Source organism: Pleurodeles waltl, chromosome 8, assembly GCF_031143425.1.
Source record: "Pleurodeles waltl isolate 20211129_DDA chromosome 8, aPleWal1.hap1.20221129, whole genome shotgun sequence".
In the NCBI taxonomy this organism is placed as follows: Eukaryota; Metazoa; Chordata; class Amphibia; order Caudata; family Salamandridae; genus Pleurodeles; species Pleurodeles waltl.
This window is the reverse complement of record NC_090447.1, coordinates 359,762,466-359,785,116: the sequence shown is the minus strand read 5'-3', so window position 1 is coordinate 359,785,116 and position 22,651 is coordinate 359,762,466. Positions and strand designations below refer to the sequence as shown.

General features: G+C 46.6%; 1 protein-coding gene across 4 annotated transcripts in view; it reads right to left on the bottom strand.

Annotated features, from left to right (window-relative positions):
• The window catches only part of RPGR (retinitis pigmentosa GTPase regulator), a 427,988-nt gene that overhangs the window by 229,669 nt on the left and 175,668 nt on the right, over positions 1 to 22,651 (bottom strand). For all 4 annotated transcript variants that reach the window (XM_069204238.1, XM_069204236.1, XM_069204234.1 and 1 more), the window contains exon 11: positions 20,244 to 20,427. In XM_069204238.1, the coding sequence (XP_069060339.1) occupies positions 20,244 to 20,427 (184 nt within the window). The remainder of the gene's footprint in view (positions 1 to 20,243; positions 20,428 to 22,651) is intronic.

Sequence of the window (22,651 nt, the reverse complement as noted above, 5' to 3'; positions counted from 1 at the left end):
AAACCGAGTTAAATCTTATGGAAAATAGATTTCTCCAAAGAGGCTATGCAAAGAGATTACTAGTGACATCCAGAAAAAAGATCAATAAATTATCGAGAACTTCCCTAATGAGAGTGAATAATAAATCAAGATCTCAATCATTGTATAAATCTATATCTTTCTGTACAGCTTACAGTCAAAACAGTGCTGACATTTACAAAATTCTGTGTAAACATTGGAATGTCCTACATACAGATCATACTTTATCAAATATATTACCTCCCAAACCCAAAATGATTCATAAGAGGGAGAAAACAATCAGAGATGTGGTCTGCAAAAGCTTTTTACCTCCATTGAAGGAGAAAACTGCAACTTGGCTTCCCAACAAGATCTGTGGGTTTTATAAATGTGGACATTGTGACATCTGTAATATAGCTCTACACAAAACCTTGGATTTTAGCTTTAATGGGAGCAACAGATATAAGGTAGAGACATTCATAAATTGTAATACCAAATTTGTTGTTTGAATATAGTTATGAGAATGTGGGGAAATCTATGTGGGCAGTACAATCAGGGCCCTTAAAGAAAGGATTCAGGAACATATGAGTTCACTAGGAAATAATGATCTTCCATCGCCCTTAGTACGTCACACGAGTCAGAAACATGGTGTCCTAGAGATTCCAATAATAAAGTATATGGGCATTAGCCATACTTCAGCACACCCTAGGGGTGGTGACAGAATGATGGATCTTAGAAGAAATGAGGCTAGACGGATTATTAGATTACAATCTATTTAAAAGGGTATCAACATAGAGGATGAAATGCACCCTTTTTAAAAAATAAAATGCATATGACAAACTGGGCAGTGTAAATATCAATGTTGAACAAATGTCATCATGTATATTGATGATTATAAATATAATGGTCAACAGTAAATTTATATAAATGTACGCCAATCCAATAATAGAAATTCCAGACGTTTTGGAAGTTATAAGATACGTTAAACAATTTATATTGTAGATATTCATGACACTCAATTTTATAGATATTCTTAGGTTAACAGTTTTGGATTTATCTATGAAATGTAATTCTAACTTTCAATTTCATACCATTGCATTGATACACTTGGGCACTACTAATATGTAATACTAACAGAAGATGTATTCACCTAAAATGGTGCATGCTGTATGAATCCAACTTTCATAGTGCTCTTTGATTGATTCAGCTATTGATATAGGAGTCTATGTGGTAATTTTGAGATTAAGTGTGGAGATCGGAATCTGAGACATCAGTGGCTGGCATTTTTATGCTTGGTTTGGAATATTGCATATCATGAGGGAAATATGACAACCCAATTACATATACAATGTTTCGCAAATTGAAAAATAATTATTAATACCATTGTATAATTATATTTGGAAGAATTATGCGGTTTAGGATTACCAAAAAACAGACTTCTGAGACGTCCAAAGTATCTCTTCATTATGACAAAATGGTGGCAGTTGTCGTTTTATGGCTTAGTAATGCCCGTTGTGACTATGTATGCACATTCGTATTGAATATTGACTTGCGAATACACACATTAGGCCATTTGATTTATGGGACCTTTGAGGTTGTTTTCCCCTTTCGATTGGGGCTGACTGGTGTGTATCCGGCGCTGCCGATGAGGCTTTTTGTAAGTTTGAGAAAATTGGTCTAACTTGTATGTTTAGCGCCGCCGACAAGGTTTTTTGCAAGTTTGTGGCGATAAGTGTGATTTTGAGAAATAGTTGGTTTGAGGCTACTAAATTGTGTATACTAAAGGTTTGGCGGCAGGCTTTGGTGACTCTGTCCTTATAGTGCAGGGACTGTTTGTGTCCCTTGGCAGATGAACCGTCACTTTGCCATTACAAAATGGCCACCGCGATGATAAAGGTAATTCTTGGGTTTTACACTCACCTGATATTTAACCGCTTTTGGATTTGTCAGCGGGTTCTTTAAATCCCTTGGCGTTCAATGATTTGGGTTTGATCGCACATGAGAGAGACTGCTTGTGAGGCACCGTACAAGTTGGGACTCAGAGGTAAGAGTAACTTAAAAATACGGGAATGCAACTGGCGGGTAGTTAAATTCATGTTTACTCTTGCAAGAGATCCTTGAGTCAAAATTTATGTAAGTATCATGAAATGCATTCAACTCTTTGTCGCTTATCAGTCCTTGTCTTGAACAACAATATCACATATATGCTACGTCTTTCCAATTTGTGGTATCTTTACCGCTTTTTGGTAGGCGTTTTAGAGGACAAACCCTGTAAGTTTGTTGATAGACATGGGCACTCGAAATGTGTCATGCTTATTATTATAGTGTGCAAAGCCATACAGCAGATGTTACTTCTACCAATCATTATATCTTGAATTGTCATATGTAAAATGGTTTTAGTTGGCCTTTCATAATTGTGTTAATTTAATCAAAACTAGTGGTTTAATTGACTTTATGGGTATTGTTGGATAGATTTTTAGTTTGGTTCAAATGTGATATCAATTTATCAATACCTTCCATTTTATGTTATTCTTTTGGTTATTGGTTATTCTGTCCCGTCAAATCACTTGTGTTCTTGAACATATCTGGGTGTGTATAAGACACCATGTGCGACACACAGATACATATTGAGTTGTTCCATATTTCTAAACACGGGCGAATAAGTGACAATCTAAAGCCTAAATAGCATATTAAAGGGCAAATGAGCTAAATAACAAAAAGGGTGGTTTACCTGGTATGTGTGGACAAAGAGTTTGGGCTGTAGATAGTTCCAAAATGAACACAGGATACTGTATAAAATCTTTTGTATATTATTTTACAGAGTTGGATCCTAATGAATCTGAATTTTGGAGTTTTTTTAAGAACAAAAACATAAGGTATAGTTAGTACCTTTTTTTGCATGGCATTATGTGATAATTTCTCAACTCCGATTCTTATTCTTTACTAACAAAGCATGTTCTACATCACAAGGGATCACTGATGGGTCTCTTTGCATCAGCAATCTTTTTCTGATTTTATGGATGTTGGACTATAGTTGCATTTTAGTCCCTTCCACATATATTTGGCACTGGAATTTTGGAACAAATGACACAGTTCAGCAAATTGGATTAAAAGGCAATTTTGATGGTTGATAACTTAACCAATACTAATTGGGGGTCAAAAACGTTTGTGAGCCAACGGATATGTGAAATAGATGGCAAAACATTTTTCTTTCTGCTGTCAACATCTCGTCAGCGAAGAAAGACGTGTCGGATGAAACATCTCATGGACTGAAGCTTATCTTCAGCAATTGAAGCCTATAAAGACTGTCTCATGGACTGAAGTTTGTCCTCAGCAATTGAAGACCTATAAAGACTGAATTTCTGAACAAATGTGATATGAACTGAACTTATTTTGATTGGCCGATGACTTACAAAGATTGGACATCATGAGTTCTATTGTTTAATGGAACTATTTATGAATGGACATTGGCCCTTTTTGTCTTTCTTTAAAGAAGAGTAAATTGTTGTTGGTTTTATGGGACTATATTTAGTTTAGATTTGATAAATCATGTGTTGTTTTTTGTTTTTTTAAATAGATAAATATATCATTATTAAAGATAATAATGACCAAACATATGTGGACACCCATGATTCTATATTTCCATATGTTTTGTTTCTCTTCTCTCCTTACTTATGAGTTAATTGAATAGTTTTTTCTCAATGGTTCCATTAAGTACTATATTAATGATTTGAAAGACAATTTTGAGTGCTCCACCATTATTGTTTGTATTTGACAACTGGTATTTCTCCAGCTCACACATGGTGGCAACAGATGTGTTATAGTGTTATTGAGCACTATTAATTTGATACTTTAACTTACAATATTTCTTTGAATGTCAGGAACTGGGGCGGGGGGGTCCCATGCCCAAGCTCACCCTGGGAGGCCATGAGGAAACTGGGCTCCAGGACACAGCCGAGGTACAGGACGCAATGCTGCCACAGAAGGGCTTGTGATATTTCTGTTATTAGCACGCTAGCTCCACCTGACCGAGGGTGGACAGGCTTACTGCCACTGCAGCCTTATAACACCAGCCCACGTTTGCTCCAGTTTTAGTTCAGGGGGTTTGGGCGACAGATACGTCTGCTGTGAGGCAAGTATAAGGTGGGGAGCTTTGGGCTGTAGGGGTTTGTTTGCATTGTTTGAACTTATTTTTTTGATTCTTTATTTTGCTTGTTCGCTCTCATTCCCATGTTCCTTGTGTTCTGTGGGTCCTGGCCCGGGGCCCACCTGGAAGGACATACTGTCAGGTGGGGGTTGACGATGTGTGGCCATACCCTCCGAGTTGATTCGGCCAAGGTATCACCACTATCGGCTTCACTATCATGACTTGATATGTCAATAGGCTGCTGGACAGCATTAAGAGTAGGGGGTGATACAATTTATGCATACTAACAGGTAAGACAAGGGATATTACAATGGAATTATTATATAATTTGGTTTTATCTGGTGATGTATATCATTTACATCTGAATTCAAATAATACAATTCAATTCATGTATAGGCACTCTCTGACAGTGGTGCTGCTGTGGGAGATCCACGTCTGGGGTACCAAGTACTCCTTCCTGGCCCGCAAGGGCTATAACTGAGTGTTTTATGCAGGGAACACCTGGGGCTCAGGGGATGGCCGTACTCTTGCACAAAAACCTGCCCCCGGTGGTATCTAAGGGCTCCTAGGATGAGGGAGGCAGATATATGAGTCTGGAGAGATCTCTAGAGGGTGCCCTGTCAATGTGATTAGTGCCTATGTCCCTCATGTACTATCCCGCTCCACGATGACATGCCTTAGGGATCTGGTGCTAGCTCTTCCACACAGGACAACAATTATCGGGGGATTTCAATGACATTATGGTGGACCAAAACTGGCCAGGGACTGATAAGGCCACGCAGAGGGCAGGGAGGGGTCTGCTGGACTGGGCCTTTGGGCCGGGACTTATTGAGGCTTGGAGAGCATGGCAGCCCCACATGCCGGGATTACACTCACACTTCCCCAGCGCATGGGCCTTGGTTCCACATTGACTACCTCTTTCTATTGGCACCTGATTTCATATACACCATGGGCTCACATGTATTTCTGCAAGGGATATGTGATCACGCCCCAGTTACCCTGCACATGGGTGGTCCACCGGAGGGGAATAGGCCGATCTGGCACATCAATGCCTTGTTCCTCACAAAGGAGGCCTTTTACTCCTATTTGTCAGATGAACTGCAGGATTTTCCGGCCATCAACAAAGGGACCGTGGACTCCCCAGGAATTCTGTGGGGGCGACTAAGGCACAAGAGGGGTCTGGCCCACTCATATATTCGGGGTCATGAACGTGAGAAATTTGTGAGTATTGTGGAACTTGAATCCTCTATATTATCCCTAGAACAGGGGGCACCTAACCTGCAGATTGATGGTGTGCGACCGCGTCTAGCGCTGGAGGGCATCCTTGCACCAATTATGCCTGGACGAGGCTCAGTGGGACTGGATGACTTCCACCTGACAAGTATATGAGTGGGAAGACTGCTCTATTAGCTAGCCTCCAAAGATAGTGCAAATAGGCTAGCCCCCCAGTATTCGTGATTGAAGCAGGACGTTGGTAGAAACGGTCCCGTTGCTGCTTCCGCCCATTTGTACAAAGATCTTTATGTGGCGCACCCTCGCTGGGTGTGTAAATCAGAAACCAGCTAGTGGCAGAGATTTCCTTACCGAGACTATCAAAGGAGGACAGGGATGACCTGGACCAACCTCTTAATATCGAGGAGGTGGGTAGGGCGATATCTGACTCTGGCAAAACACTTGGATTTGACGGCCTCTCGATGGGGTACTTTTGCAAACTCCATGCCAAACTCCTGGCCACCATGCTAGACATGTATGTAGAGGCAGTCACCAATAGATGCTTCCCCCTCGAAGTGGAATTGACCACTCTGGTGGTCTTGCATGAGCCGGGCTGCCCTCAGGAAAGGTGCGATTCATACCGCCCCATCTCTCTTATTAATACAGAGGTGGAAATATACGCTAAAACATTAGCTGACAGACTGCTAAGAGTGCTCCCTGATTTGATTCACCCAGACCAATGTGGATTAATTCCCCATCACAGTATGCGTCAGAGTATTCAGAGAGTACAACTGGCTCTGGCCCACTTTCACTCCCTAGGGGGTTGGAGGCGCTCCTGCTGCTCTATTTTGAAAATGTATTTGATACACTGTAGAGGCTGTTCTTAGAGGAAATGCTTGTGAGGCTGGGGCTTGGCCCCCAGGTCCAGGCCTATGTTATCAAGAGGGGTACCCACCAAGGCTGCCCACTATTACCCCTTCTATTTGCACTAGCAATCGAGCCACTAGCAGCCTGGATTCAGTGGGACACACAGATCTGGGGCTTTGACTGGTGGGTGGCAACAGAAAATAAGATTGCCCTATATGCGGCAGACATCCTGCTGTTCCCCTCACAGCCTGCTGAAACAGGGCCCTGGCTGATACACAGATACACATCCTCTCTGTTTCTGGCTAAGCCTCAGGCCTAAGGGTCAACTGGGACAAATCCCTCCTGGTGTCCATCATGGGAGACTGGCTGGACGAGATCTGGCATTCTGGAATTTCCATATGCCACCAAAGCTACTTGTACCTACAGGTACATATACCTTTGGTACTAGAGCTCACATGGAACATCAACCTTCCCCCAGTGATGCATAGGACCGGGAAGACCTGAGCCGGTGGAGCTATAGAATTTCACCCTTCAGATTCAGCAGCCTTGGTTTAGTGCACTGACCTCTCTAGTGATTCAATTCCTCTGGGCTGGCAAGCCACCTTGAGTAGCAGTGTGTCCCGGCCTCATACAATTGGCGACTAGCCATGACAGACATTTGCCTGTATTACTGGGCAATATAATTATGGACAGTAAACGACTTGTTCCACAGGGGCAGGCATGCCCCAGCGTTTTGGGGAGAGGGGGTGGCGGGGGGCACTGATAGGGGTGAACAACATCACAAATATTTCCTGTGGTGCACCAATCCCCACACTCTTGATCGAGCAATTGGGATACTCAACTGATACTTCCCAGAATTTGTGCAATAACCTGCTACCCACTTTATAGACAAACCTGCCAACATTAGTTATGACATTAAAGCTGATACTGAAGGCAATCTCCACTTGGTTGTTTGTAGCGAATATTTTCACAAGCATTAGAATCCTTTTAGTAACCTGATTCAAATAGTCAATGCCTCAGGTTCTCCTACTAATATGTGTCCTGCTAAGATAACGATGCTTACGAGCCCTCATTTATTCTCAGTCTTGGTATGCATAGTCCAGGGTCAGCTCCTTTAGCCAAGGGGGAAGAGGCTCACTGCAGCTTGACCTGCCTTGAATTCTGTCATTTTGGTGAGGATGATATTCAATAACACACTTTGAAAGAATCTGGAAGTTGATTGATGGCCAACAGAGAAGGTGGAGCTGTCGCTTTGTGTCAAAGGGCACAGAAAGGATCTGATTGCAACAAGCAAGGTGGCACTTATATGCCTCAGCTCCCTCACTACTGGGGCAGTTCGGAGTTACTGAGGAGCCACACAGTACCACCTATCAAATGAAGGTGTATTGCTGAAGAACTCTCCGATCCAGCTTGGCACCTGAGGATATTCTATATGTTAGTAATGTGAAGTTAGAAATATAGATCAGAACATATTGTAACTGGTGATCAGGAAGGTTGCAAAGCCTTCTATAGTCGATCCACCCAGAAGAGCTCAGGAACAGATGCTCCCTTTCTTTCTTCCATAGAAAAAATGACAGTGGCACTATGTGTGGGAATGAACACTACTCTGAATCACACCACTGAAGACAGAATGGCAACGTTATAATGATTACCTGCAGCTCCAGCTCACTTACTTGGATAAACAACTCTTATTGGTCCCACAAGGAACTGATGAGAAACATCCCAGCAGTAAGCTCCCCCCCTTCCTGTAATCTGATGGCAACTTACCTTGTGTTTTATATTTTATTAAGCATATTTCTTACCCAAAAGGGTGCCCAAGCTCTAAGGAATGCGAAATAAAAAGATAAAACTGTATGAAAAAGTCCTACTGAACAAGCAGTTTTCAAAGGTTTCCTAAAACTTAGATGGTTGAAGGCCAATATGAGAGGAATGTGATGTGGAGGGCATTCCACAAAGTGTGACCTCCAACCTGTTGCTTCTTATACTGTGGTGCAGTAAGCTTTGCAAAGAAAGCAGGTCAAAGTAACCTAGTGAGATGATGATGCTGAAACTTGTGTTGCAGATAATTGGAGCTAATCTGATAAGCTGCAAGAGTTGTAATAGCTTTCAGTACAACTGGGCATTTGGCCCTTCTTAAAGGGATTCCTTATTACATCCACTAACAAACCATAACCAAAATCAGGCAATATCATGTGCAGCTTTTGAAGAAGTTTCCACACTGTCTACTGTGTGACAACTCACTCACAAAGATATTCATGGGTAGGCAGCCCAGCAGGTTAAAAGAGTAGCTCAAATTTTAAAATAAGTAGAGATAGTTAAGGTACTATTGTTAAGGTTCAAGGACAGATACATCTCTAAATCTACTCTATTTCTGGTCAAATAAACTACTGTGGACAGTTGCAAAAAGGTTCTTACTCAAGCCATGCTCAATTACACTCCTTAAGACCCACAGGACCATTTGTTTGGCTTGGTTGCTCTATCCAAAGGGTAGCTCTATGAGAGAAACCTGTGGCAAAATTAATTAAATATGTGTGCTTTAAACTGCTAGCATGATCTCAGGGGACTATATAGGAGGCATACTGGACAAAAGCCCATGATTTGAAGGCCTTTCACATGTAGTCATCATTATCAATTGCTCTACTTGGTTAAGGGCGACTGAGGTAAAAGTATCAACTGTATTAGTTAAGAAACACATAACCCCTGTAGTGCAATGGACGAGCTTGACTCGTTCATGCCACAACCATATTATACAGAGTTACCTGGATTAGAAACGGGTGAGTGCACCCAAGGGGATAAAGTATTACAGAAGGGGCAGATGTTTGGTCAGCCCCTTCTGTAATACTAACACAGCGCTGGCACACACATAGCGGCAGTGCTATCTTGAATGGCCCCATGGAAATGAGGGAATTACTTTCCCTCTGCATCTGCGCCCTATGTCGGATGTGGGCACAGAGGCAAACAGGCTCATAGGAGGTGCACAGACCGTGCGCCACAGAAAGGTGGCACACTGTTAATGCACAATTTCAGGGCAGCCCTCTGGAGGGGCAGAGTTAGTCACATAGATGCCCCATATATCACCCCACAAGCGAGTGCAGTCACTTCTTGCTGCCTGCACTGTGACACAAGGAGCGGCTTGTAAGTAGCTGCTCAGTCTAAGTGAATGTGCTGCCCCTCATGGCTGCTGTAAGTTGGCAGCTGTCCTGGGAGCAGCATATCTATGAAAATAGGATGTACTGCCCCGGTCTGTGCAAGGTGCATCTTTTGAAAGGTGGGTTTGTGCAGCCATTATGCCCATTCTGTCATATAGGCCTAAATTCTGCTTAGGAAGAGCCCAGCTTATCAGGTATTGAGGTTGTGAAATTTCTCTAGTGCATGCACCAGAGAGAGTTCCCCATTAGGCTTACATCTTGGGCTTCAGGGAAAGAGCTTCCCTTTCAACCCCTTTTGCTGATGGTGCGTTACAAGCTTTTATCATTGGAACTGGAATTGAGAGCTGTGGGAGCCATTCAACTCCAGGAGCTTCTAGGTAAGACCGTATTCAGGAGCCAGCTCAGCTTTGGAAGCACCAATGATAACTGGAGCAGGACCACTGGAAAGGGATTCTCACCTTTACAACTGGACCTCTCTCAGATTGGATCCTGCCTGGTGATGGTAGCAGAAGTTAGATTCCATGAGCAGGAATCTACCACTAGAGCACCAGAGATTTTCTGGGGAAGAAAACTAATTTCACCCACAAAGCAGGGCTCCACACCATGTCACATGACTGGGAGGTGTAGCGCCTAATAGCCTGCCCCGCCAGAAGCCACCACAAGACACTATGGCCCTCATTATGACGCTGGTGGTAAGTTCTGCTTACCACCATGCTGACGGCCGCCAACTTACCGCCGCGGTGGCAGATATCCGTTCACCATATTATGACACACAACAATCAGACAGAATTCAGCCACATACATAAACCCGCCAGACCAAAGGTCAGTGATAAACTGCCGGTCTCAAAACGCACACCGTTACGCCAACAGAACAATGACCATCACATTAGGACCAAGGAATCACCACAGTGGACATTCAATGGCGGTAAACCATTGGCGGTACATACCGCCGCGCTCACAATGGACACCCACATACAAAACACCACCACATTGGACAATTCAAACAACACACACCTGACAACCATACACACACCACTATAAAACCACACTCACAGTACTCACATCCCTTTATGAATACAAATCATTGGCACATGACTGACACCAAGACCACTGCGACAACTAGACCCACACACCACTCACACCCATACACGTCTCACGCACTCTACATTACACCCCCCAACATATTACCCAACACACCCTCACTAAAACACATAACATAACACCCATGGCACCACAAAGGCACCCCCGTTTCACTGAGGAGTAGTTAAGGGTCACAGTAGCGGAAATTGTCAGGGTAGAGCCACAGCTATTTGGAGCACAGGTGCAGCAGCTATCAATAGCAAGGAAGATGGAGCTATGGCGGGGATTCATGGATAGGGTCAACGCCGTGGGACAGCACCCCAGAATAAGGGACGACATGAGGAAGAGGTGCAACGACCTACGGGGAAAGGTACGTTACATAGCTGCAAGACAACAGCTCGCTATACAGAGGACTGGCGGTGGACCACCACCTCCTCCCCCACAACTCTCAGCATGGGAGGAGCAAGTCTTGGCAATACTGCATCCTGAGGGCCTGGCCGAAGTTGAAGGAGGACTGGACTCTGGTAAGTCAACTTTCAACAATTATCACCCCCCATACCTTCATGCCACCACACACCCTCACCCTGACTCCCATCACTCCACTGCATCCCACACTCCACCATCACATCACACTAATCCCAATGCCAAGCCCTGCATGCTGTACCAATGCATGGACACCCCTCACAGTCCTGCACAGACACTCATCACTAAAGCATGCACAGCATAGGGAAACTAACAATCCCACCATACACCAACATACACAAGTAAATGCTGGCAGGGCAACAACAACCATAGGGGGGGAAGCCAGGGATGTACAAATGTCATACACATGAAGCATAATACATAATTTACATCCCCACAGGTCCCCCAGCCAACTTCACTGTCGAGGAGGTGGCATCACTATCCAGTTCCCCAACGGAAGTGGCCCACAGTGATGACAGTAACTCTGGACTTCAGGATCTGGATGATCTACCTGGCCCATCAGGGATCAGTGGAGAGTAGGTCACCCAAGCCCAGTCACAGACCACCACAGAGCCTCCCCCATCAGGAACCAACACCACAGCACCCACCCAGCGTCCCCAAACCTGTGTCCCCAGGACACATCAATCAGCAGTGTGCCTACCTGAACAGGAACCCCAGGTCACACCTCGCACACAAGAAAATAAGGTACCTGGGGTCAGTGGCAGTGGGCACACCGTTCAGGGGACAAAGGCACAGGCCAGCAGGGACACTGGGTGGACTGCTGTGCAGCTGGGGGAGGACAGGACCAGAGAACCAACTCTCCAGAAGGCACTCCCTGAGATCCTAGGTGCCTACCAACATTCCAGGACACGATGGGCCAGATCCTAGACAACGTGTAGGAGAACAGGCAGCTGCAGGAGGGACAGTATCAGGGGATAAGGGAGGACTTGCAGGCCATCACCAACACCATGATCTCCATAGCAGGGGTGCTGGCAGACATGGACAACATTATGATGGAGGCACTGTCACACCAGCGGTCCCCTGCCACTAGCCAGTCATATGAACAGCCCTCCACTTCCGCTAGTCGCCAGGAGGCCCTGCCACAGGACCAATAGGCCACCAGCACCCCTCCCACTACAGAAGGTGAACCACCCTGCAAACGTTCCCTGCGAACCAGACAAAAGCCAGAGACACTTGCCAAGGCCACCACCAGGAAACAGGACTCTCCTGATTGTTCCCCTTGTGTCCCACTCAGTCACCTTGTCCACTTTGAACTGCCATTGCTCCCCTTTCCTATATCCCCATGGACAATGCACCTGTGGTATAAACAGACTGGAACAATACCCTAGACGTTCCTCCATCATCACCCGAAACCATTGCACTTTCCCCTCTATATATTAGCACTACAATAAACACCCTTTGATAAAAATCGACTTCGAGTATTTCATGTATTTCAAATATGTATTGATTGAGACAGCTACAACCATTGCAAATGAACTGTACATAGAATGAGCATAGAATTAATGACCTGTCGCTGGCTGTTGTGATCACACCAGGAGAATTCGTCAAATCACCAACATCTGCAAAATGAATATCCAGAGGTAACAGTAAGTTGGCAAAGAAGTGGGCAATGCCAGCATGCCAGTGCCACACAGAATACAACCAAAGTCATAGAAATGTAAAGTTGCATTGTCTTATCTGTATGTCATTGGAAGTACTTACGTATCACAGATGTTCTGTTGTCCACATCCTCATCCTCTGCATCTTCATCCTCATCCTCACTGCCCTCAGGGTCCACTGCTGCCACAGTAGCATCTCCAGTTTCCTCCTCTTGCAGAAAAGGCACATGTTGTCTGAGGGCCAGGTTGTGCAACATGTAGCATGCCACTACTAGTTGGCAGACCTTCTTGGGTGAGTAGCACAAGGATCCACCTGTTAGATGGAGGCAGCGGAACCTGGCCTTCAGGAGGCCAAAGGTCCCTTCAATGATCCTTCTGGTTCGCCCATGTGCCTCATTATAACGTTCTTCTGCCCTTGTCCTGGCATTCCTCACAGGGGTCAGCAGCCATGATAGGTTTGGGTAACCAGAGTCACCTGCAAATATTGAGGGACACGATTTAGATACACACTATCCTATATGACCCACACCATAGGCATACACCAACATATACTGGGTGGGAACCAGGGCTCACCTATTAGCCATACCCTGTGCCTCAGTAGTTGGGACATCACATTTGGGATGCTGCTATTCCTCAGGACAAAGGCATCATGCACTTACCTAGGATACTTAGCATTGACGTTGGAGATGTACTGCTCCGCCAAGCACACCATCTGCACATTCATGGAGTGGAAACTCTTACGATTCCTAAACACCTGTTCCTTCTGACAGGGGCGACGGGGGTGGGGGCGGGGAGGACAAATGCTATATGTGTTCCGTCAATTGCACCAATTATTTTGGGGATATGTCCCATTGCATAGAATCCGGCCTTTATAGTGGCCAAATCCTCAACCTGGGGGAATGCAATGTAGCTGCACATGTGTTTATCAGGGCAGACAACACTCTTGTTAGCACTATTGAGAACATTGGCTGTGACATTCCTGCTGCCACGCCCACTGTCACTTGGAAAGAACCAGTTGCCAGGAAATGGAGAACTGATAGCACTTGCACAAGAGGGGGATCCCAGTGGGGTGACTGATAGCAGATATCAGGACAGGCTCCAATTGGGCACACAGCTCTGTGATTGTGGCCCTGTCCAGTCTATAGGCGAGTATTTTGTGCCTGTCCTCTAGTGTAGCCAAGTCCACCAGGGGTCTGTACACGGGGGTATTTCTCCATCTCCTATTCATCCGTAGCGGTAGGTATCTAAGGGACAAAAGAGTGAGGAGGCTGTCACAAACTGAACAATGGAGCCACAACAGCAGTCCGCAATGTGCAAACATGTAATGGGACAGTGTAATTTGTGAAGTATGTGCCTATTTATCCTGTGACGCAGCATTAATCCATAGGCCTATTCACCCCTCCTGAAATGGCGTCCGCTTATCCTGTGTGGAGGGACAGGTGGAAGTGAGGTAATGCAGCTGATGTTGTGCGCCGTGGCAGTAGGTGGTTGTGAACCATCGTGCAATTCCTCATTGGTTATAATTGGGCCCTATGAGGTACAGTGGCCAATGGTGATCTACGCCGGTGGAGACGGTATGCACCGCCGCGGATGTGATCGCCATTTTCTATCAGATTCCTTACTTGTTTCCTGACCTTCCATAGGAGAGGAGCTACACTGCATGTGCTTCTGTGACCTGTGTCTGGAACCTACCATGGCCCATGTGACCGGGGAAAGAGCCCCAGCCTTCACTTCTGAGGAGTTGGAGCGGCTGGTGGATGGGGTCCTAAGCCAGTACGGACTGCTGTATGGGCCTCCAGACCAACAGGTGAGTACACTGTGGGCACGATGCATGTGGTATGAATGCATGGAGTTGTGTGTGTGAAGGCCTCGTGTAAGGGGGGTGGGTGGATGTCCTCTTGGCGGTGTACACGTTGTGTGCTGGGCTATGTGTGTGCCAATGATGATGGAAACAGGTATGGTGGGCCATTTGGGTTACTGGCTGGACTGTTTGTCTAATGGAGTTCTCCAGTCTGTATTGCCTCTGCAGGTCAGCGCCCATCCAAAGAAGGCAATATAGTGTGTGAGGGTGCTGTGTTCGCCAACGGTGGTGTTGGTGCAGTCACTGACCCAGTGTATCCTTTGTCTCTCTCTCCTCCCCTTTCTTGTTTTGTCATCCTGTCCTTATGTGCATTAGCATAATCTGGCAGAGGAGCAGAGGCACAGGCGACAGAGGGAGCTGCATCCCACAGGACCCTGGAGGCAGAGTCCACTGACGCTGAGGGCACCAGTGGGACAGAGGGCGAGGGGAGCACCACAGCAGAGAGTGGAGGAGACAATACAGACTCAGATACCTCCTCCGATGGGAGCTCCCTGGTGGTGGCGGACACCTCTGTGACATCCCCAGCTGCAGGTACAGCTGCCACCCCGTACCAGCACTGACCTCCCAGTAGCCCCTCAGCGAGTTGGCTGTGCCCGCTCACCTAGGAGGGTGGGCATCTCCTTCCCCCAGACACCTCAGGCCCTGCCCCAGTGAGCTCTGCTGCCTGGAGTGAGGAGGCTATTGACTTCCTGAGATCCATCTCTGTAGGACAAACAACCATTGTGAATGCCATCCAGGGGCTGGCAGCCCAGATGCAGCAAACTAATGCATTCCTGGAGGGCATTCACAGTGGATTGGCAGCCCAACAGAGATCGATTCAGGCTCTGGCCTCCTCTCTGATAGCAGCCATTGCCCCTGTTTCAACTGTCCCCCCTCCAACTTCCACTTCCCAGCCCCATTCTCCTCAACCCCAACCCATCCCAAGCACACAGGCAGAAGAGCATGCACACAAGACAACACCCAAGATTGTCACAGGCAAACACAAGAACCACACTTCATCCCACTCACACAAACAACATTCATTTGCAGACACAACATTCACTATCTCCACTGTCTCCCCCTCCTTCTCCCCCGCCTCCACCTCCACCTCCCACCCAGTTATGTCCACACTCATCCCTGCATGCACTACATCAATATCCACTACCAGCATCATCACTACACCAAGCAGAACACACACCTCACTGGCAGACACCTCCACAACATCCATGCACATATCCCATGTGTCCTCTCCCACTGTGTCTGTCCCCCCTCCTAAAGTACACAAACGCAAGCACTCAGACACCCAACAGCCATCCACCTCACAACAGCATACATCCGTGAAACTGCACCCAAAAGCAGCAACCAAACACCTAAAAAGCTTTTTCTTTCCCAGATTGACCTCTTCCCTACCCCTCCACCCCCGTCCTGCACGTATTCGCAGGATAGCAATTACCCAGCCAAGCACCTCAGCCAAACATTCCACAGGCCCAGTGGTAGCACCACCTACTCGTGGTGGAAAGGATTCCATGCCAACAATACTGAAGGGGAAGGATCCTGCATCAGCTGCAAAAAAGGGGAAGGAGCCTGCACCAGCTGCAAAGAAGGAGAAGGAGAAGGAGCCTGCACCAGCTACAAACAAGGGGAAGGAGCCTGCTGCAGACAAGGGGAAGGAGCCTGCACCAGCTGCAGACAAGGGGAAGGAGCCTGCACCAACAGACAGATGGGGGAAGAGCCCATCCACCAGTGCCAAGAAGGGTAAGGGACCCCCAACCCATGCCCAGGTGTAGAGGAGGCAATTTACGCCAACCGAAGCTGAGAGCCATACACCACCACCACCACCAGCTGTCACAGAGCCCCCACTGCGAGCTGTGGTTGTGCAGCCACCGGAGGGTGCAGGGGCTGAGCAGGAGCCTCCCACAACCACCATCACAGTGCAGCCATTGGAGGGTGCAGAGGCTGAGCAGGAGCCTCCCACAACCACCCCCACAGTGCAGTCATCGGAGGGTGCAGGGGCTGAGCAGGAGCCTCCCATAACCACCACCACAGTGCAGCCGTCACCGCTGGTGGACGCCACATATAGTCCAGCCTCCAAGGGCTGCTTTGCAGCTTGCCCACTCCAGAACCAGTGGGCAAGTAACCCACCTGAGCGACTGTGGCCTTGCACTCCCCAGGACAGAGAAATGGGCATGTTGCCCCCTCCAGAACCAGTGGGCAAGTCACCCACTTGAGAGACTGTGGCCTTCCACTCCCCTTGACCAAGCACAGGACATGTTGCCCCCTCCAGAACCAGTGGGCAAGTCACCCATCTGAGAGACTGTGGCCTTGCAATCCCCAGGACCAAGCACAGGGCATGTTGCTCCCTCCAGAACCAGTGGGCAAGTCACCCACTCCACAGACTGTGGCCTTGCACTCCCCAGGACCAAGTAATGGGCATGTTGTCCCCTCCAGAACCAGTGGGCTTGTTTCCGCATCCAGCTGAGGTGCGCCCCCCCCCCCCAAGGTGCCTGCCTAATTGCCAACTGATGCCCCTGCAGTGTTCTCTCCAGATTGGGGCAGGATTTGAGTGGGGCCTTGGACTTTGCCCTGTGGCCATGTGGGCCCTGTGAACTATGGACTGGGCAGGGTCCCTTTTTATACACGTGTACAGATCTGTTTAATGTGTAAATCGGATTGCTGAATTTATTGTTGGACTGATTAAAATCATTTTAGTAAATTCCTGTTGCATTGGCATTATTCTGCAAATTTCCGTGGTCAAATTGTTTTTGTTATGCATATGGTTGTGTGTGTATAGGGAGTCTGTGTTGTGCATGTGTGTGTGTCACTCTCTTTTTCTCCCACCCTCCCTTGTGTGCTAGGCGGCTGTACTCACCATCTTCGTCGGCGTTGGGGTTCCAGGTGTAGCATAACGTAGAAGATCATCGGGAAAACTTGTAGTTTGGGTTGCATGGCGGTGTTCTTCTTCCCTGTGTCTCCGAAGGTGAGTCCTTTCTCTTCTGTCATGTGTTTCCGCCAGGCTTTTGATGGCGTTGGTACCGCCCCGGAAAAGGTGGCGGAGTGATGTGTCTTCATATGGTGGGCGGTACTTTGTCTCCTGCCTGGCTGTAGGTGGCTACTGCCGTGGGGACTGTTGTTTCCACCATGGCGGTCGGTGTGGTACATTGGCTGTCTATCAGAGGTATCACCGCCAAGGTCATAATTTGGCGGTACTTACGGCCGACCTGTAGGCGGTATTTCCACCACTTTATCACCGACCGCCAGGGTCGTAATGAGGGCCTATATTCGTAACAACAGAAAAGAAAATGGAGAACAAAGCTGGAGAGCTGGCCATGAGCGGGGTCGTTCCCCAACCCCTCTCTTTCACTAACAGGCCTTCTGTCCTCAGTGTGATGGACTGAAGGCAAACCACTACTAGACACAAGAGCTAAAAACAAACACAAATGAGACTGGGATCTGGGGAGGTGGGGCATCCTCAAGGAAATGGGTTCCATTACTAACCCACCCTCCATCCAGCACTAAAAGTCTTCCTATCCCCCACCCGCCATGGAGCCAGAGATGTTTGAGTGGCTGCTTCAATAATAAGGACTAAGCCAGTGCACATACTCCACCCGCACAGCCACCAAGGGGATGTCCACTCATCTGTATGTGGCCTTGCCTTTGCGTATATACCATATTACTGATGTAAAAAGCCTGTTTGAAGTAGCACTGGCTGCACCACATAATGGTGCCTCACTGTCAGTGTGTCCCTGGGGGCACACCTTGAGATGGAGAGTACAGGGAGCCCTAGTGGCCCCCAATAATCCCCCTGCAGGCAAGTGCAGTAATGCACTAAACCTGCCTGCAGTGGGATGCTTTTCCACCTCTTCAGATTAAGGTCGGTGAGCCTCCTGTGTAAGACGGAGCTGCAATTTCAACAAACAGATCTGTCTTTCACTAATGTGATCTGGTCAGCACCGGTGCCAACTGTCAGAGTTCTCATTTGGGTAGAACACAGTGTTTTTTTTTTTTTTTTGTAATCTGACACAGTCTCCTGGTCTGCACTGGGACCTCCTAATTAGGGGTGCGGGTGGGGCACAAACAAGGACAGTGCACCTGATGCGTAATTCAGGCTCAGGTATTTTTTCTTTTTTAAACAATCAGGAGGACGCCAGCCATCGTGGCATTGAGATACAACCCCCAACGATGGAACTCAAACAAACTTTGTGCACCATGCACCCCTAGGCAGCCCAGAGCTCAAATCCCCAAGTACTGTAGCCATCCCCATTACAATTGAGAGAAATATGGACTCTTTGGGCATAATTTTGACATATGTGGTCTTGCTGTCCCTTGGGACAGGACAATTTGAAGTGAGCCATCCAATATGCCCCCTACGTGGGCAGAAAGACTAGTGTCCGGGGGAGGAAGCTGCAACCCAATGCCAGGATTGACCATCCCCACAATCTATTCTGCTTCTCACTCTTTTCTCTTCCACTTTTGTACGGCATCCTGGGGAAGAAAACAAAGTTGTTCCACACAAGCCACACAACCTTGGACTTTCCCGGATACTTAGGTTTCAGAAATGTCTGGGATTGGTAGCTTTCTGTAGATAAAGGTCGGCCTCCGGGCAAAATACTGCAGCAACCCACGTTACCAGAACAATTCAAAGGTAAATGCTAGATGTTTCCATGTCGAATTTGGGGCCTTTTTGATAATGGGTGATAAGCAGCAGTTAGAAGTAAGGTACTGTTTTTATCATGGGAAGTGTGGGATTGAAGAATAGAAGGATATGTGTTATTGTCTATTGAATGTTTCAACATTTTTGGCTTCGAAAATTGAGCTTGTGTGCACAAAAGAAGACATTTTGTAAAACCTTCCTAGATTCACCTCATAATATGCATTACACCAAATTCAGAATGGTACAAATAACCCCTATTCTTAAACTCAAATACATGGGCACATTAAAAAAATTGTATAGCTTTTCTTCCTTGCCATGTGCCATGTTTTATTAATTAGTTTTAACTTTTAAATGTATGCATGGTTAAAAACACAATGAAAAGTCATTATATGCCATAGTTCAGTCGATGGCTCTGGTTTTCGCCTGTTTATGGAAATCAACAAACCGTATATATCTCTGCAACCAGAAGATCCTGATGAACGTAATGGTATATTAATTTTGTGAATTAGGTCTCAGTGCAAAAACAAAAGTAGCAGAAAATACTGTAATCTACTTCTCTATTATCGTACTTACTTTCACCCCCACCCACTCATAAAGTGCTACCAGGTGGAAACCTCAACAAATAGGAAATATCAATCAGGGACTATAAAACTCCAAACAATGTGTTTATGAAAAGATTATTTTCTAGAACTTTGTCTAATACTGAAAGCTGGGATGAGGGATATCTAAGCACACCAAACCTTTCATTTATGCCAGTAGTAGAAAACAAAACACACACTTCATTGCCCAACACTTTCATATTTAAAAAAAGGTTTTGCTACATGTTTGCTATGTTCAGTTTCCTCCAAGAGAAGCCACAAACCCAGGGTAGCCTTAGACAGCCCAACATGTGATGAAAAAGGACTTACACAGAGTTACCATATCTTCTGTGGCAATAAATTATGAAGGCTTAATCGAGATCAGAGAAAACGTCAATAAAAATATTTTTGGCAGCGAAGTGGTTTCAGACAAGATCATGTCAGTGACTGCAGTTCTGTCTTGGTACTCTTTACTGGGCAATAGGACACCTAAATGTGCTTCAAAGTTATGTTTTCTGTTATCAACTAGTTGAACTAGCACAGTGTGCCTACAGGGAAGTTGAGAAATAGGCGAGTACAATACAGCAGAATATCATATCTGTATATCATCCGACCCTAGTATCCCTGACTCAACGTGTTACCTGATTTAGCATCACTCTTTGGTTCCAGGATAAGGCTTGCATTAGCTTTTGCTGAGTGATGATTCATGCTGGGTAACCTGGACGGGATGGTCTTGCTTGTGATTGGCATAGATGAGTTTAGAAGATTGGCTCCTATTGCAGGTAGTGTTCTTGTCAACAGAGAGTTCTGTTCAGGTGACATTTCCTAAAAAGGAATACAAAGAAAAAAAACTACTACAGATCAGTCTAGACATGTACACCATCCTACGACCCAATGGGACTCAATGCACTACCCCAAGGTGGAATGCTTGGCAAAACTATTCCATGACTGCAGCAATATATCATTTTATATTATTCCAATGGTCACTTATCTTTGATAGGAGAAGCTTGCATACTCCGTCTCATTATTAGTATGCTGGAAGTTGTTTCCCATGTATGAGATTCACAATTTTACAGTCACTTGAGTTTGGGCAATCAAAAAGCCTATTGACTTGGCAAAGATGGTCTTTAGAGCAATTGGGGCCAAGGAATGAATCCTAAGACAACATCAGGGTATGTTGTTGTTGAGATTTAGTTTATTAGTTAAGTAAAACCGTAAACATACACAGATCAATAATCTTAGAACCATACATTCAATAAAGAGACCAGACAAACACATACGGATTCAACAATAGGTTCATGTGATCTGTTATAAGGCTAAAAATTTCAACAGGTTGACGGGTCGTTAGAAGCTGGCTTGCCGCCCTCACCGGTGAAGCACAGCCTTCTTGAACTTTCCTAGCATCAGGGCAGCCCCTAGGGAGAACAAAGGGGTGGGCGCTAAGAGACATACTACCGGCCATTCATACAGAGACCCCACCCAGAAAGTCCACCTCAGCCCTGTGAGTGTGGAGTCACTGCAAACCGGAGGCCCCACAGGCTGCACCAAGAAACAAGCCCAGCCACAGGGTGAGTTCTCCCCCTGCCAGCACCAATGCTTGTCCTTCAGTAATCCCTGTAGGCCTAAAGGGCCACAAAACAGAAACTGGTCCATGGGGCACTCAGTGAGCCTTCCCTGAGGGACACCATCTGCTTGCCTATGCACCAAAGTGGGTGGATAAATTAGGCTGTCAACCTCCCTGTACTTGAGTATGTCTGCTCCTGGGAAGGGGTGAGCCTCCTGATTTTCTCCTTAAATCCTGCCATTGGGATCTTGACGCCTGCCTCCGCTCCTCCCTGGGGGCACACTCTCAATCTGGGGAGACCCCCATTAGTTGTGCTGGCTCCCCATCTCCCAGTGCAGCTTAGAAACATGGGGTGTGCCTGAACTTTTGACTAGCTTGGTACTTGCCACAGAGGCTTTGTGCCAAGTGAGAGAAACTCGGCTCAACTGCCCTTGGGAACCAATGTTGTTTCACCCAGAAGGAGATCCATCCATCTTTCCCCTACAAGTTGGGGTGACACCATCTTGGGCCTGTTGACACGGGCATCATGTCCCACTGCCCTTGATCTCCTCCCTGGTCCATGAGCTGCTCTAGACACCTACATCTGGGGACCTTATCGATATGGAAGCACTCCTTAAAGAGATCTTGTCTTTTGGGGCTACCTTCAGGGCAATAAGCTTTAAAATGTCTTATCTCACATCAGAGGTCAAATTGGTCTGGCAAGACATGTCAGCCTTCCACATGCGCCGGGATGGAGTGGACTAATGCCAGGAAGCTGTTGTGGCCAGGATGGCTGTCTGTTGGATTGGGGTTGTGACATTGAGTTCCTGCATTGGAAAATAACAAACATGGAAGTAGAGCACAGAGAGATAATTTTTTAATATACTGAGGCCCGGAGGGCAAAGAAAAATCCGATAGAACTGCTACCAGATGTCCATGCTTCCTGAACGCCTCCATCTGAAACTCCTGGAGACCCTTCAATTCCAGAGGGTACACCAAATTGTCTCTCGCCGTGCCTCAGATACAAATACTTCATCCATTCATTGTCTGTACACTTTTCCATCAACACATCAGGTCGATCCTGCAGATGGGTAGAACAGCGAAAGAACCCCTCTTTATTGGTGGTAACAGTTTTTCTATTCTCAGCAGACTACTCAGCAGTAACTAACACCAGGCGCAGGAGATTCTTTGGGCTCTGCCCCAGGAAGAGAATAACTTAAAATACGACTTGCTGGACCTGGCCAGGATCAAGGTGAAGATGAATGGATGGACCTGGGAATTCTCTTCACCTGGCAACGTAGAAGTGTTCTTAGACTCGCTAAATTAATCTCCAATAAATGTGGCATCAATGCACCCCAGAGATGGCACCCGTCAGGGTGATGCACTCCCCCTTTCGAAGCACCCACTGTACCAGCCCTGACACATGCACATGGCAAGGACCCTCAGGCGGGAACTGGACGGACTGGACATCATGTGGTGGAGGCAATCCACAAGGACAGAGACAGA